This window comes from Parastagonospora nodorum (genome assembly GCF_000146915.1).
Source record: "Parastagonospora nodorum SN15 chromosome Unknown scaffold_36, whole genome shotgun sequence".
In the NCBI taxonomy this organism is placed as follows: Eukaryota; Fungi; Ascomycota; class Dothideomycetes; order Pleosporales; family Phaeosphaeriaceae; genus Parastagonospora; species Parastagonospora nodorum.
The window spans coordinates 222,417-235,010 of NW_001884584.1; the positions used below are offsets into that span (position 1 = coordinate 222,417).

The following is a 12,594-nucleotide window of genomic DNA, read 5'->3' on the forward strand; positions in this document are numbered from 1 at the left end:
CCGCTCCGCCCACCAGCACTCACATGCTCCACGCCCTGCACCCTGCGCATCTACGCTCTCACATACCTTGCAGAGCTATCGCCGAGCCGCATTCACCTCTGCTGAAGCCCAAGACCACTCTCGGCGTCCACGACTGTGCCAGCGGCAGAAGCGTTTTCGACTGCTCGCTGCGCCCGAGGTCCTCCACTTCACACAGCACTCGCAGACCATCGCGCTCTTTCCCAATACTCTTCTGAGCTGTATACGGAACATTGGACACGATTTGACGCCCTTTACCGCCGGGGCGCACCATGAGCGCGCATCACGAGGCGAGGAGGAGCACATCACGAACAGCTCCTGACACCCTTACGGACACTTCACAAGCAAACGGTACGTCATATAGTCCTCTATCGTCGGCCACAATACTTCATGGTAGGGGAAAACTGCAAGAATCTCTCGTTTCTGACGATGCTCTTGGCGCTACTGGCGAGCAGTTGCGTCAACCGAGGAGAGACAGCGGAGATGCGACTTGCCCCACAACTCACCCACAGCGTCTACACGCCCACTATAGGCCCTGAAGCTGATTACAACTGTAAATAGGCGCGATACTGCCACCTAGCACCGAGCGATCCGACCTCTCGTACACCAACACCCCCTCACAAGCGCCTGTAGCAGCGCACTTGTCTGCGCCGACTGTCGAGGAAGCCGCAATGCTTTCGGCACTATCAGCACCCAGTGTAGCGGCGACGGGCCCTACTCCAGTCATCGTGGCTTCTGGTGGCTACGACGACATTGCCGACAACGGATCCAGCAGTTTGAGCGAACTCGGAGACGCGTCGGACGATCAATCAGAACCAACGCCTCGACCGACAACAGCTGGCGAAATGGACGACGACGATTCCGAGGCCGAGACGGAACGCCTAGAAAACACTCCTCGAAAACTTGGGCGCACGGCCACAGATACGTCATTGGCGGAAGCATTGTACACAAGAACACCAAGCAAGCTGATGCATTCACGGACAGTCGACCAGGACGAATCGGCCCCACCTACACCTTCTGTCATGACCGACGATGCGGATGCGACTCTCGACGATGCGGTCGACGCAGACAATCCTCTCCACTCATTGTCGTTGATTGCTGCTTCCGAAGCTGCCAGCCTGGAATCTGTTGGGAAGAAGCGAAAGCGTACAAGCGCAGAGGGCAGCCCTGTTGAAGAGCCAGAAGAGGATGAACCTGCACGCAAGCGTAGCGGGACTGCGAATCTTCCAGCAGCTAATGGCTCGCTTGCTGGTGTGACCGACAGCGCTGAGCAAGTAGACATAGATGAGGAGCTCGAAGTTGCCGAGGAGCGCCTATCACAGCTCGCACACGAGGAGATGGAGCTTGAGCAAAGACAGGCCAACATCGCAGCTGAGACCGTTGGCGAGCTGGCGACAGTCGCAAAACACACGAAGCCACGGAAAGGTGGACGACGAGGCAAGCGGAAGGCCGAAGACCCTTTTGCTCTAAGCGAGCAGTTTGTCGGTGGAGAAGCTCAGGATGGCGAAGGCGAGGAAGAGCACGACGAAGAGCAAAGCGCAGCCCAAGACGAAGAAGTCGCCAAGAAGAAGAATGCGATCGACGAGCTTGCAAAGATCGAGAAGAAATTCAAACTATTCCGGGAAAAGTAAGTAATACGGTTGTCGTAAATGAGGGCAATTGCTGATAACGTGCAGGCTGTGTGACGAGCAAATAGCGCAACACGAACGAGAGCTCGAGATGCTCAAGCAGCCCAGCTGTGTCCACCCTGAATATCTGGCGATGATGAAGTGCATAGACGATCGGCGAGCAGAAAAGATCGCGTACGAGACAAAGCTTCTCGAATACAAGCAGAAGAATCTGGAGATTATAACCATAGCAGAACGGCATCAGATGCATAGTCAGTATATCCAGACGGTCCGACACGTTCGCGAGGAGATCCTCGAAGAGTGCAACCAGCGAGTGTTTGAGCTGCAACGAGGAAGGCGATCACTGGGCTGCGATGACACGCAGTACATGATCAAACTCCCAGAGAAGCGTTCAGATCAAATACGGCATCAGACGGCGTACAACCTCGAGGTCTCTATCCTCTCTGGCGTTGCCAAGTACGTTGGCTTCCCAGCAGCACCGAATATCAGCACGGCGCGCCCCGTGGACATCGATGACGATTTCCGTTCAATGAAGGTAAGTCGCTGAGTGTTTCTCCCACAGAGTCGGCAGCTGATAGCGCGCTGCAGATTGCAACCCGTCCCGCGCCTGCTCCTTCATTCCGAACATACAACCGGACAACGACCGCCGATGAAGCTGCGGCAGAAGAGCAGTTTCTCGAGAGTACTCCGTGGGCAAATCCGCGGCACCCGTCACATCATCAGGAAGCCCGTTACGGTCCAGGCCCTTCAAGAGTGCCGAGCTATCAGACGCCGGCTGGACAACGTCGCGTAGTCGATCTGACTGCTCCTAATGGTTCCGCATCAACGATCGAGGCCACTTCGAATCCACCGTCATCCAACGCTCAGCACACGAACGGACGGCTAGGGGAATCAGAATCACCAGTCTTGCAAATGAAGAGGCATCCAGCTGACCAAGGACCGTATATGGAGTCTCCTGTCTCTAATCCAAGAAATTATGGAGCACCTGGTCGAGATTCGTACGCGATGCTATCGAGTCCCGCGGCACACCAGCTCGAGACAACGCCAGATGACCAAGGCGCACACCGCTGGGGTAGCGCCGTGCGACCTCTGAACGCAGGTCCCTCGGCAACTCCATCCGGTCCACCAGGCGCAGGTCGGCCGGATACGACGCGGCTGCCCATGGGTCAACGCAACGGTCTGGGTACAGTAAGCGTTGGAAATGGCCTGTTCGGTCGATGATACCCCACTTCATCGCCCGGCCACAGGGCTTTGTACGACTGTGTCAATTCTTCTTACATGTGGACGAAATGTCGGGTACTGCTTTTCTCGGAGTTTGTTTTGCATTTACATAGCTGGTATGCATGATCCGGGGCCTTCTCATGTGCTGATGGACTACATGTCCACACTTCAGCGGCGTTTTGACAGCTTGGGCATCTCTGCTTGATACACCCTGCTACCGCAGCGCATGTTTTCTTTTTCTTTTCCTGTAATTATTTAGTCGATGATGAATGAACCACTTCGGTCTGGGTGGACCTTGTGGCGGCGCACGGTAATGATACCACCTGGTAATCGAAGTACTCCCGACTTTGTCATCTTGCAAGCCCTATCTTCGTTTGTTGTGGATCGTGTGTGGAATGCTTTCAAAGTAGGCAACAGGGAGTGAGTGAGATGTGATGAGGATTGCAGTTGCCTCTGTCAGACACTCGCCAAGGCACTAACCTAGGACTAGCGCTTGAGCCACCTATGGCACGGCTTCGGGCTCACTGCCCCCTCCCCAAGATTTGTAAGTACTAGGCCGATGATACACGCGCAATAGGCGCACGCTGCCATACCCCAATCCATCCAGGCTCGACGACATTGGCAATGTGATCAGAATTTGAGTGGGTTGGTCGTATCAAAGTACCACACAGCTTTCAGCTCACTTTTTTCGAAACACATACACTGCTATGATTATGCAAACCGAACACATCACGAGCCGCTATACTCCTATGCCAAGGGAGAGTGATGACCTGTTCGTGTTCTAGAGAAGCTATATCATTCAAGGACCTGCTGTCTCACACTCTCATGTCATCGGTCAGCACAGCCGAAGAAGTTCTGACAAGAGCAACAACGAACGCCCGGACCATTAGATGGAAGCAATCGGTCGTACAGAGGTCACGCATAGTTTGAGTTCACGCCGGTCAGTATATCGTTTGTCGGTGCCATCGAGCTGAACCAACTTCCCCTTCACCTACGTACGTCAGTGGCCACGGCCAGGCCAGCATCACGACGATTTACCCTTGACATATGTCACACGGCCACTGATTGCTATGAATAACAACCTGAAAAGGCGAAACGCCGGACGATGAGTGTGTTCGTATCTTCTTGAGTCGTTGTACTACCATGTCTATATCAACGGGGGTATGAGGATGCGAAAACTCTGCTCCGCTCATGATGAGAGCGTACCAAACTTTGGATCGATGAGAGCCTCAAGCAGGAGGTATAAAGAGCTGTGTTTCATCCGCAGAGGGGAGTTCTTTACCAGCACCTCTACAATCACTTCCTACACCTTCTCAAATCACTATTTAGATCTTTGCTTCACAGCTTCCCAACAATCTTCAAGATGCAGTTCACCGTTGTTACTCTTGTCACTCTTTTTGCAGCTGCTTTCGCTGCACCTTCTGATGTCTCCGCGCGTCAAGCAACTCTGTTCACGCTCAACACTTTCAGTGACAGAGGCTGCCAGCCCGGGAGTGCTACTGGAAGCGTCACCTTGACCAACCAAGCAACCTGCAAGGATCTTCCAGCTGGAATCAACAGTGGCAAGATTCTCGATGCGCCACGCGCGGGATGCGAGAGTAAGTCAAAGACCACAGGTAGTTAGCATTGCGCGCTAATGAACAAAATCAGTCGTGTTCTACGTCGGAGCAGGTTGCCCCTCTGGCCAAACTTACACTTGGCCTACAAACAACGCCCAGAGGCCCGATGCATGCTTTACGCTGGGTGGTCCTCCTAACAAGCCGCTTGGGTCCTACAAGGTTCAGGGCCGTTGTGCCTAGGCAAGGCGTGGGTAGAGACATAGCTTGCGACGTAAATTCCAAATGGGACGCTATTCTGGAGAACTTTGCAAGGAAACAAATGTCAGACGGCTTCCTGCTGTGGAAATGACTTCTCGAACGGTTTTGCTTTTAATTTCATATCTTAGATGCACACTCACTTACACAAATATCAACCACTTCCCGGGATATAATTTACTGGTTTCAATCACGTGATCGAATTGAATTATGCTTTCGTAGCGGTTGATGCAGCCTCTTCCTCAGCAGGCTTTTTTCTGCCCGAAAACCTTGACTTCATGCAAATCACCAATTCTAGTATGGCAGCTCCCAGCACAACTTCTGGTATCAGCAGATACCGCGCAGCTCTGAGCTCTTGGCACACTGATCCAGCACCCTCCACACCAGCTTGAGAAGCAGCACATGCCCACGTCTCCGTAGTGAAGTAGCCCTTGCCCATCATCATGTCACCCTTTTCCGCCCGTCCCCACTCCACGAAAGTATAGACTAACACCACTGCTGGTCTGCCGAATATGAAGCTCGCAACGAACACTAATCCATTCCAAAAGTATTTGCGCTTCTTTTCCTGACACTGATCAGCGTTTACGTTGGAATCTTCATGCGAGTCTTGATGCACCTGGCCAACGCTTTCGCGAGGTGTTAAATGCCAGAGAATTATGAATAAAATCATGTCCACTATGCCGCCACATCCTGGCCAGAACAATATGGAGCGACTCGTACCGCGCACATAAGGCGGAGAGGACGTGAGCGTCAGGGTATGTGCGACGAGCGCGAGGACGGTGATGGATAAAATTCCGATGGTGAAATTGAGGGTGCAAAGGACTAGAGTGAGCAGAGTAGGCATCGTCACCACGAAGAGAATGGAACCTTGATGATTAGAATGGGCATGTGTATGTTTTATACTACTTTATCGTGGCTCTATACGGAAGCTGTTCCGCGATTGGGGCTGACTTGGCGTGCATGTTTCGCACTCGCTTATTCTTGCTCGTGAAGGAGGACGGGATTGATAGGGCTGGTAGGGCGCTTGGGACGTGAAACTAGGGTTTGTGGCGCGGGATTCGGTAGACGTCGGAGCTGGTGACGTCATGAATGTGAAGCTACGACGACGTAATTGGCCTCGCCTGAACCACATACTTGTCTTCGCCCAAGCCTGGAGATCGTGTCAATATCGAAAGGATGCATATGAAGATGCAAAATGAATGAGAAATTTTTGACAACATGCGGGTGCTATGCAGCAATCCGGCACTGGCACTACATGTTATCGCCCACGAGAAGAAGTGAACAAGGAATCCAATGACCTGAAGCTATACACCAGCCAGTTAGGCCTTCTTCACAACCACACGATGTTGTGTATAGCTTCAGGTTTCATGATCGGCTGTCTACTGTGGCACCCTGGTCGCTGTCCGTCGTTGTTAGTGACCTACAGTACGCAAGCCAATTCGTTGTGTTCAGAGAACGATGCTTGATCGGATATCGCGTTAACGACTATTATGCCAGACCAAGAGTTTAGGAGTGTCATGACATTACTCTCATACGATCTCCAGGTGCCTTTGGACTATGACTCCATTTGCGAGTTTCTCCGAGAGCACGATGCCAGTTGCGAAGCCCTAAACTCGAGGACACTTCGAGATTTCTCCCATAAGCTGGTAGACCATCTCTCCAGCTTCACGGATCCTCCCTGCGCAACTGAGGCAGCTTCTTCTTCGCACCAATCTACTCTTCTCTTTCGCGAGGTAATACACTTTACTGGCGATACAGACAGCAATGAAGAAGGCGATGCGGATGACGATGCAGACAAGAGAGCTTTTGCCCTACATGAGTCTGCAGCTCTCGCGAACGAATTAATAGACCTTACCGGCGATGCCGCAGAAAAGCTACGCAGAGCGTTTCCCTTAAGTCTGGCAGAGGAGGCTAGCTTGGAAGATGTGGTTCTCCCGGATGGTATATTAATAAGTGGCCCGCAATATTGTCAGGTGAGATATTTGGATTACTTCACTGGCGTACACGAACTCTCTTCTAGAATGACCCGGAGCTCTAGGAGCACCCGATACCAAACCTGTTCCCCAAAAGATTGCAAAGATCAGAAGCTATCGCTTCATTACTCCAGCGCCATCATCCTGGCAAGCCCTGATGTATCTACGATCACATCCGCTACGCCGCTTGACTTCCCACTATTCGACGCACCATCGTACTACTCCCCATAGTTACACCATCTGACAGAAAAAGTTCCTCTGCCCACATACACTAATAGCATCGCCGCCATATCAAAGCAACTCCGTTTCCTCGGTGTGGACTATACAGCTACGACGAGCGCTCGCCAGGTAGACATCAACGAGCATGCTGGAATAATGGATTCAGGAACGCTTATTGCGCATCTACTCCTACAGAGAAACACTCAGATATGCTTAGGCTCGTGTTAATTTACAGATCTAACATGTTGTAGCTCCACTCGATCCTGCCCGTGCGGCTGTCCGCGTACGACCATCGTTACCCTCAGGATAGTGATTACTGTCTTTTCATCACCACCAACGATGGGCAACAGAGCACATTACCATTGGATATGTGGCTCTACATATCTCGACGTTCACAAGATGCCAGGAGCATTGTAACGTCTCCGCTTCCACGAAATCGCCGCCACCTAGACCCAGCAGGCGACGTTATTGGTCCCATATTCGAGAAGTTCAAATGTGGTCTAGAGTTGCGCTGCGTTGACCTGATCTCCCTCGCCATAACCTTCATCCGGAACAAAATCCCCAATGGTTTTGAATCTGGCATATTCGCCCCACGTGGCAATTATCGGCGCCCCTGGAGGAGGCTGGGGACTCCATTAGTATTCCTGTAGGTTTGAGCCAGATTATATCGGATCATCATTCTAAAGTCAAAGTTGGAGGGGTTTTGGTTGTTATCTGTACTCTCACGCCGCATTGTCGATTTCATGGTACCTGTTCAATTGCATGATATCCCCAACGATATCCCATCACGACCATTTGCCTTCTCGATCCAGAGATGTCTGAATTCATCATAACAGGCTCAGCCGTGGATATCATCGGTGAGACGATGCCGAACAGTACCATCGGAAACCATGTTCTCCTCGACGGCATCGTGTCTTGTGACTTCATTCAAAAGTGCGTCCTGTCTTTGAAACAATCCAAGTCTTGTTTCTACTGTCACCACCACAGAATTGTTGCCCACAATATCCTTCAATTCGGACTACTAGGTCGTGGTGGCGATTATGACCACTACATCGCGGCCAGGCAAGATGTTATCTTCTATCGCCCAACGGAAGAACATGCACCTCTCTTCCAGGCAATTCAAGATGTGCACGCTGTATATAAGATAAGGACAATTGAAAACGAATTCTGTTCCATAGATGTTGCTCATCTCGTTCCATCCTCTCTCTGAATTCTAGACCCGAAGACGCACGACATTAATTTTTATACGTCAGTTGAATAGGACATGACGCTGGACGACATTTATTAGCTTCGTCTAGACCAGGCAAACCTCTCCCAGTGTGGACTCGTCAACGCTATATCCAGAAATTCCACACTGGGGACCGCACGCTTGGGATGAGTCTTTGCGAGGCCGGCGACGTTATGCATAAGGCTGGATTCAATTCAGACACTCTTCGAGCGCTGTCATAGCACATTTCTTATAATTTCAACGTTTTCCATCGGGCTCTGCTTGTAGAAAGGGCGCTGATCAGCACAACACCCCGGCAAAGGCAAACGCTAGACTCGCATGGTCATGATTCTTTTCAGCCACTGAACATTGCCTGTATTGTTTCGATACTGTAGTGACCCTAATTAAAACCGCGGTCGGCACGTGTATTGCTCAATGCATCCGTAGAGCGACTCAGGATTGCATCTCGCGGACACAGATACGTTTGCCAATGGTCAGAACCACGGACTGTGATTGTTGAAGAGCTTGCCGTGGGTAGAGAAGTAGCATGGTATCCAGACATTGTCTTGTTCAAGCTTCTGATTATCAAGTTGCTGAGGATTAATCATGATTGGCAAGTATCTAAGTAAATTCGGGTGAGCATTTATAGGATGTCTGGACGCTCGCTTCACTTCATAAACACTACTGTCATTAAATTGTGAAAACACAGCGCATAAGCAGAGACCGTCTTCCAATACATAAAAAAAATGGGTGGACGGCGAATCAGAGATCTTTCTGTCCAATATTTGTGGTGCCTCTTCTCCACAAGAATATGTGTGACGTGGCAAATGAAGCTAGCAACAAAAATAGTAACGTCTGCTCACCTCCATTTGCGAAAGCATGTGCGGAAATCATTGAATCTCGATTATTGCATGCAATCACATACCTTCACTGATTGTACAGGTTCATCTCCAACCATTCCAAGTTCTGCTCGGGTGTGATGGGCGCCACTTCGCATCAATCCGCAGGCACGTGTGACCTTCACATACCGAATCTACCTCATGGCCTTGTGCCGCAGACGAATTTACACACTAAACCTACAGATACCTCAGTCCTATCAGCACGCATGACCCAAGAACTCAGTGTATATATGCTACCCCATCGCTATAACACGTTTGAGAGGACCCTTTACGGAGATGAACACGGTTTCGGTGAACGAACGTTGTCTTTGGAGATGGTGTCCGGCCAGAACGACCTCGACATTAAGCTGCCATTGCGCTGCCGATACAAAGACAATATGCCGATACTAAGCACAGTTATAGACAAAAAAGACTGGATGTTGCTGTGTAGTATCGTAAATAGCGACAGGGTTGTGAGAGTCATTTTTGACGATCGAAAGCGAGACCATCTTGCCAAACTCACAATACCTGGAGCGAAGCCACCACGTGATGGAGGTGTTGAGATGATACTTCATTGGGAAGAGACGGACGATGCCTTGCTCCTCATGGAGAAAAGTGTGCGGTGGATCAAGCGAAAGCTAAAGCAAGAGGTAAGCCATTCGTGGGAGACACGGAGTATATAGTTCGACGAGTTTAACTTGGATAAGGAATGAAACTTATCACCAGCCGCTAAGCAAATTAGGACCTCGTGAGTACATAAACATAAAAAAGGTACAGTCCATTTTCCAACCTCCATATCTCACACCTATCATCTCGACCAGATCAACAAGCCCTAACATTCTATGATCCCTAATTATAGTGCCAGCCAAAAATCTCAAGGTCTTATCGAGATGGACGTCGCTAAAAGATGGCTGAAGAAAGAATCGCAAACTCGAAACCCACAATTGTCTCTCACCGGATCTATCGCACCTGGCCATTCCCGATAGAATTACTTCCATATGAGATCCGAGCGAATATCCTCACTCGTCTCAGCTATACCCACGTGTACTTGGTGCGCAGAATCGCTTCTGTCCAGCAGGACGAGGCGTACTACTACTTTATCTCGTTCTACAGGCAGATCAACGCCTATGCACGTAGACGTGGTTACAAAAGTAGGGTTGTTGCCATGGAGTACGAGCGCGGGAAACCATGGCCGACTACCACCACTATAAAAATCCCTGGCAAGGATCGTCTGATGCACATTCAAAACAGCGGCTTTGACCCTGTGTTGCTACGGGTCAGCCGAACTATTCGCATACAGGCCTTAACACTGCTGTATCACGGCGCGACTGTCAAATTTGGATACAAACTGACGAAAGCAACGACATGTTGATTTCCGTCCTTTCTCTCGCTGGAGCCAAGCGTGAGGCTAAGCGTCGATCACTTTGCGCGCATGCGCAGCATCCAGCTCACCGAGGACATGGACAAAGACCACCGGAACGATACCTACAACCACAAGAGGCGATGGAAGAATCCAATCAAATATCTCATATCTTCACTTCATTTCATCGCGGATTGTTGCCCGCAGCTAGTGTCGTTGAGTGTCGAGCCTAATCACCGGGCATTAATCCGCTCAAAGGAGCGATTCATACTCAAACTCGTCACAGCTTTCGTCAGGATCGCACGAAAGTGCGAGAAACTCGATGAAATCAGGCTCGGACTACGGCGAAACGTTCTGGTACCCCCAAATCGATGGGTTGAGCGTGTCAAGTTCGTTAAGCTGGACCTAAAAGCCTTCGAGAAGGTTCGTCGATTACGTATCGTGGAGGAATGGATGGGCACGGAGCTGGGGTATTTGGCGGTAATACCAAGCTACATTCGTTTCTTACCTGCTGGAGTCGAAGTGTGGAGTTGAAGAAAAAATGTTATCAAGATGCGGAAATGCACTAGGACTTTTGGACCAAGACGGATAGTCGACAGGAAGACTTCGGCGAAGGCAATCTCGTCTAGACATGGGTCGAGTGTGCATCTCAAGGAGATGATGCTGAATATGTAACCAGCTTTGAAATCGAGTACGCGGGAGCTAGCGGGTATGCTACGGAGGTTTGATCCTTCATCGGGGTGGCTTCCACATGGTCGGCGGCTTCACTGCGACGTTACTGGTCAATCACATCCCAGATTTCAAGTCTAGTCCAAATCGAAATTTCTCGAAAACTAAATCTCTTCGCCGGGCGCGCAAACAACGGGGATGCTTGCTCGTGTCTCGATTGTGAAGTCATTGTGGTGGGTCCTTGTTTCCGGCCAAAGATCGGCGAAGCAGCAAATTCACGACACCGTCATTTGAAGCATTACAAATGCAAGAAGATGAGTATGCTTAAAAGCTGTAACTTTGTCACCTTAGTACTCTCTTTCAGACGGTCGATTCAATTCCTTTCCATATCTAAACTTGCTGCACCTTCACCTCCTACATCTTGAACAACATACATCATGGCTGCGAGCAACTCCGACTTCCAGGGCTGGGTGGCCCATGACCCTTCTGCGGCTGAGGGAAACATGAAATGGGGTGGATTCACCCCCAAGAGTTTCGAAGACACTGATATCGAAATGGACATCAGCCACTGCGGTGTCTGCGGTAGCGACATCCATACTCTCAGGTCTGGCTGGGGACCGTCCGAATATCCTCTTGTCGTCGGTCACGAGATCATTGGAAAGGTCACCCGTGTTGGAAAGGACGTCAAGGACTTGAAGGTCGGCGACCGCGTTGGTGTTGGTGCTCAGAGCGAGTGTTGCGAAGCATGCCGTCCTTGCAAGACCAAGCAGGAGTCCAACTGCAACAAGATGACCATGACTTACAATGGACGCCATTCCAACGGAGACAAGAGCTTCGGTGGATACGCGAAGCAGTGGCGTGGACCTGCTTCGTTCGCCATCCCCATTCCCGATGGTCTGCCGTCTGAGTTCGCCGCGCCCCTCATGTGCGGTGGTGTCACTGTATACAACCCCCTCGTTTCCTACGGCGCCGGACCAGGAAAGCGCGTTGGTGTCGTCGGTGTTGGTGGTCTCGGTCACTTTGCCCTTCTTTTCGCGAAGGCTCTCGGATGCGACAAGGTTGTCGCCATCTCTCGTTCATCCAGCAAGAAGGATGATGCCCTCAAGCTTGGTGCTGATGAGTTTATTGCTACCGGGGAAGATCCTGACTGGATGAAGACGAACGCCAACTCGCTTGACCTCATCATCTCAACCATCTCCGGATCTTTCCCGCTCGACCAGTACCTCAGCCTGCTCGATGTCAACGGCACTTTCGTTCAGCTCGGCGCTCCTGATGACCCATTGCCCAGCTTCTCTCCTCTCGGCTTGATCTTTAAGAACCTCAAGATCGCTGGTAGCTTGATCGGCACTAGGGAGCATATTCGCGACATGTTGGAGCTGGCAAAGAAGACGAACTTGCAGGCGTGGGTTCAGGTCAGACCTATGGAAGAGGCCAATCAGGTACTGGTCGACTTTGAGAAGGGTCTCCCTAGGTACCGTTATGTTCTTAAGAACTAGACGTCGGCATCGGTATAGTTTCAGTAGCTCTTAGACATTATTTGGCGCTGTTTGGTGTATATTAGCGTAGCATTGCATATAAGTCTCATCCAATGAAGATCCTTATGAATT

The 12,594-nt window shown here is 50.7% G+C and overlaps 8 protein-coding genes across 8 annotated transcripts; 7 read left to right on the top strand and 1 right to left on the bottom strand.

Annotated features, from left to right (window-relative positions):
• Window positions 1–689: 689 nt before the first annotated feature.
• SNOG_15222 (hypothetical protein) lies at window positions 690–2,193 on the top strand (the record flags this gene model as incomplete). The annotated part of the gene is made up of 2 exons (XM_001805329.1): window positions 690–1,645; window positions 1,695–2,193. 2 exons carry the CDS (start codon window positions 690–692, stop codon window positions 2,191–2,193), a joined length of 1,455 nt encoding a protein of 484 aa, XP_001805381.1.
• Window positions 2,194–4,230: 2,037 nt separating this feature from the next.
• SNOG_15223 (hypothetical protein) lies at window positions 4,231–4,491 on the top strand (the record flags this gene model as incomplete). The annotated part of the gene is made up of 1 exon (XM_001805330.1): window positions 4,231–4,491. The coding sequence occupies one exon, from the start codon at window positions 4,231–4,233 to the stop codon at window positions 4,489–4,491; it is 261 nt and encodes an 86-aa protein (XP_001805382.1).
• A 398-nt stretch (window positions 4,492–4,889) lies between these two features.
• On the bottom strand, window positions 4,890–5,525 carry SNOG_15224 (hypothetical protein; the record flags this gene model as incomplete). Its single annotated transcript, XM_001805331.1, has 1 exon — window positions 4,890–5,525. The coding sequence occupies one exon, from the start codon at window positions 5,523–5,525 to the stop codon at window positions 4,890–4,892; it is 636 nt and encodes a 211-aa protein (XP_001805383.1).
• A 646-nt stretch (window positions 5,526–6,171) lies between these two features.
• SNOG_15225 (hypothetical protein) lies at window positions 6,172–7,523 on the top strand (the record flags this gene model as incomplete). Its single annotated transcript, XM_001805332.1, has 3 exons — window positions 6,172–6,654; window positions 6,886–7,002; window positions 7,125–7,523. 3 exons carry the CDS (start codon window positions 6,172–6,174, stop codon window positions 7,521–7,523), a joined length of 999 nt encoding a protein of 332 aa, XP_001805384.1.
• A 164-nt stretch (window positions 7,524–7,687) lies between these two features.
• Window positions 7,688–8,083, top strand: SNOG_15226 (hypothetical protein; the record flags this gene model as incomplete). Its single annotated transcript, XM_001805333.1, has 2 exons — window positions 7,688–7,806; window positions 7,861–8,083. The coding sequence occupies 2 exons, from the start codon at window positions 7,688–7,690 to the stop codon at window positions 8,081–8,083; spliced, it is 342 nt and encodes a 113-aa protein (XP_001805385.1).
• Window positions 8,084–9,356: 1,273 nt separating this feature from the next.
• Window positions 9,357–9,804, top strand: SNOG_15227 (hypothetical protein; the record flags this gene model as incomplete). The annotated part of the gene is made up of 2 exons (XM_001805334.1): window positions 9,357–9,608; window positions 9,730–9,804. 2 exons carry the CDS (start codon window positions 9,357–9,359, stop codon window positions 9,802–9,804), a joined length of 327 nt encoding a protein of 108 aa, XP_001805386.1.
• A 61-nt stretch (window positions 9,805–9,865) lies between these two features.
• Window positions 9,866–10,947, top strand: SNOG_15228 (hypothetical protein; the record flags this gene model as incomplete). The annotated part of the gene is made up of 3 exons (XM_001805335.1): window positions 9,866–10,234; window positions 10,406–10,741; window positions 10,888–10,947. 3 exons carry the CDS (start codon window positions 9,866–9,868, stop codon window positions 10,945–10,947), a joined length of 765 nt encoding a protein of 254 aa, XP_001805387.1.
• A 477-nt stretch (window positions 10,948–11,424) lies between these two features.
• SNOG_15229 (hypothetical protein) lies at window positions 11,425–12,483 on the top strand (the record flags this gene model as incomplete). Its single annotated transcript, XM_001805336.1, has 1 exon — window positions 11,425–12,483. The coding sequence occupies one exon, from the start codon at window positions 11,425–11,427 to the stop codon at window positions 12,481–12,483; it is 1,059 nt and encodes a 352-aa protein (XP_001805388.1).
• Window positions 12,484–12,594: the final 111 nt, after the last annotated feature.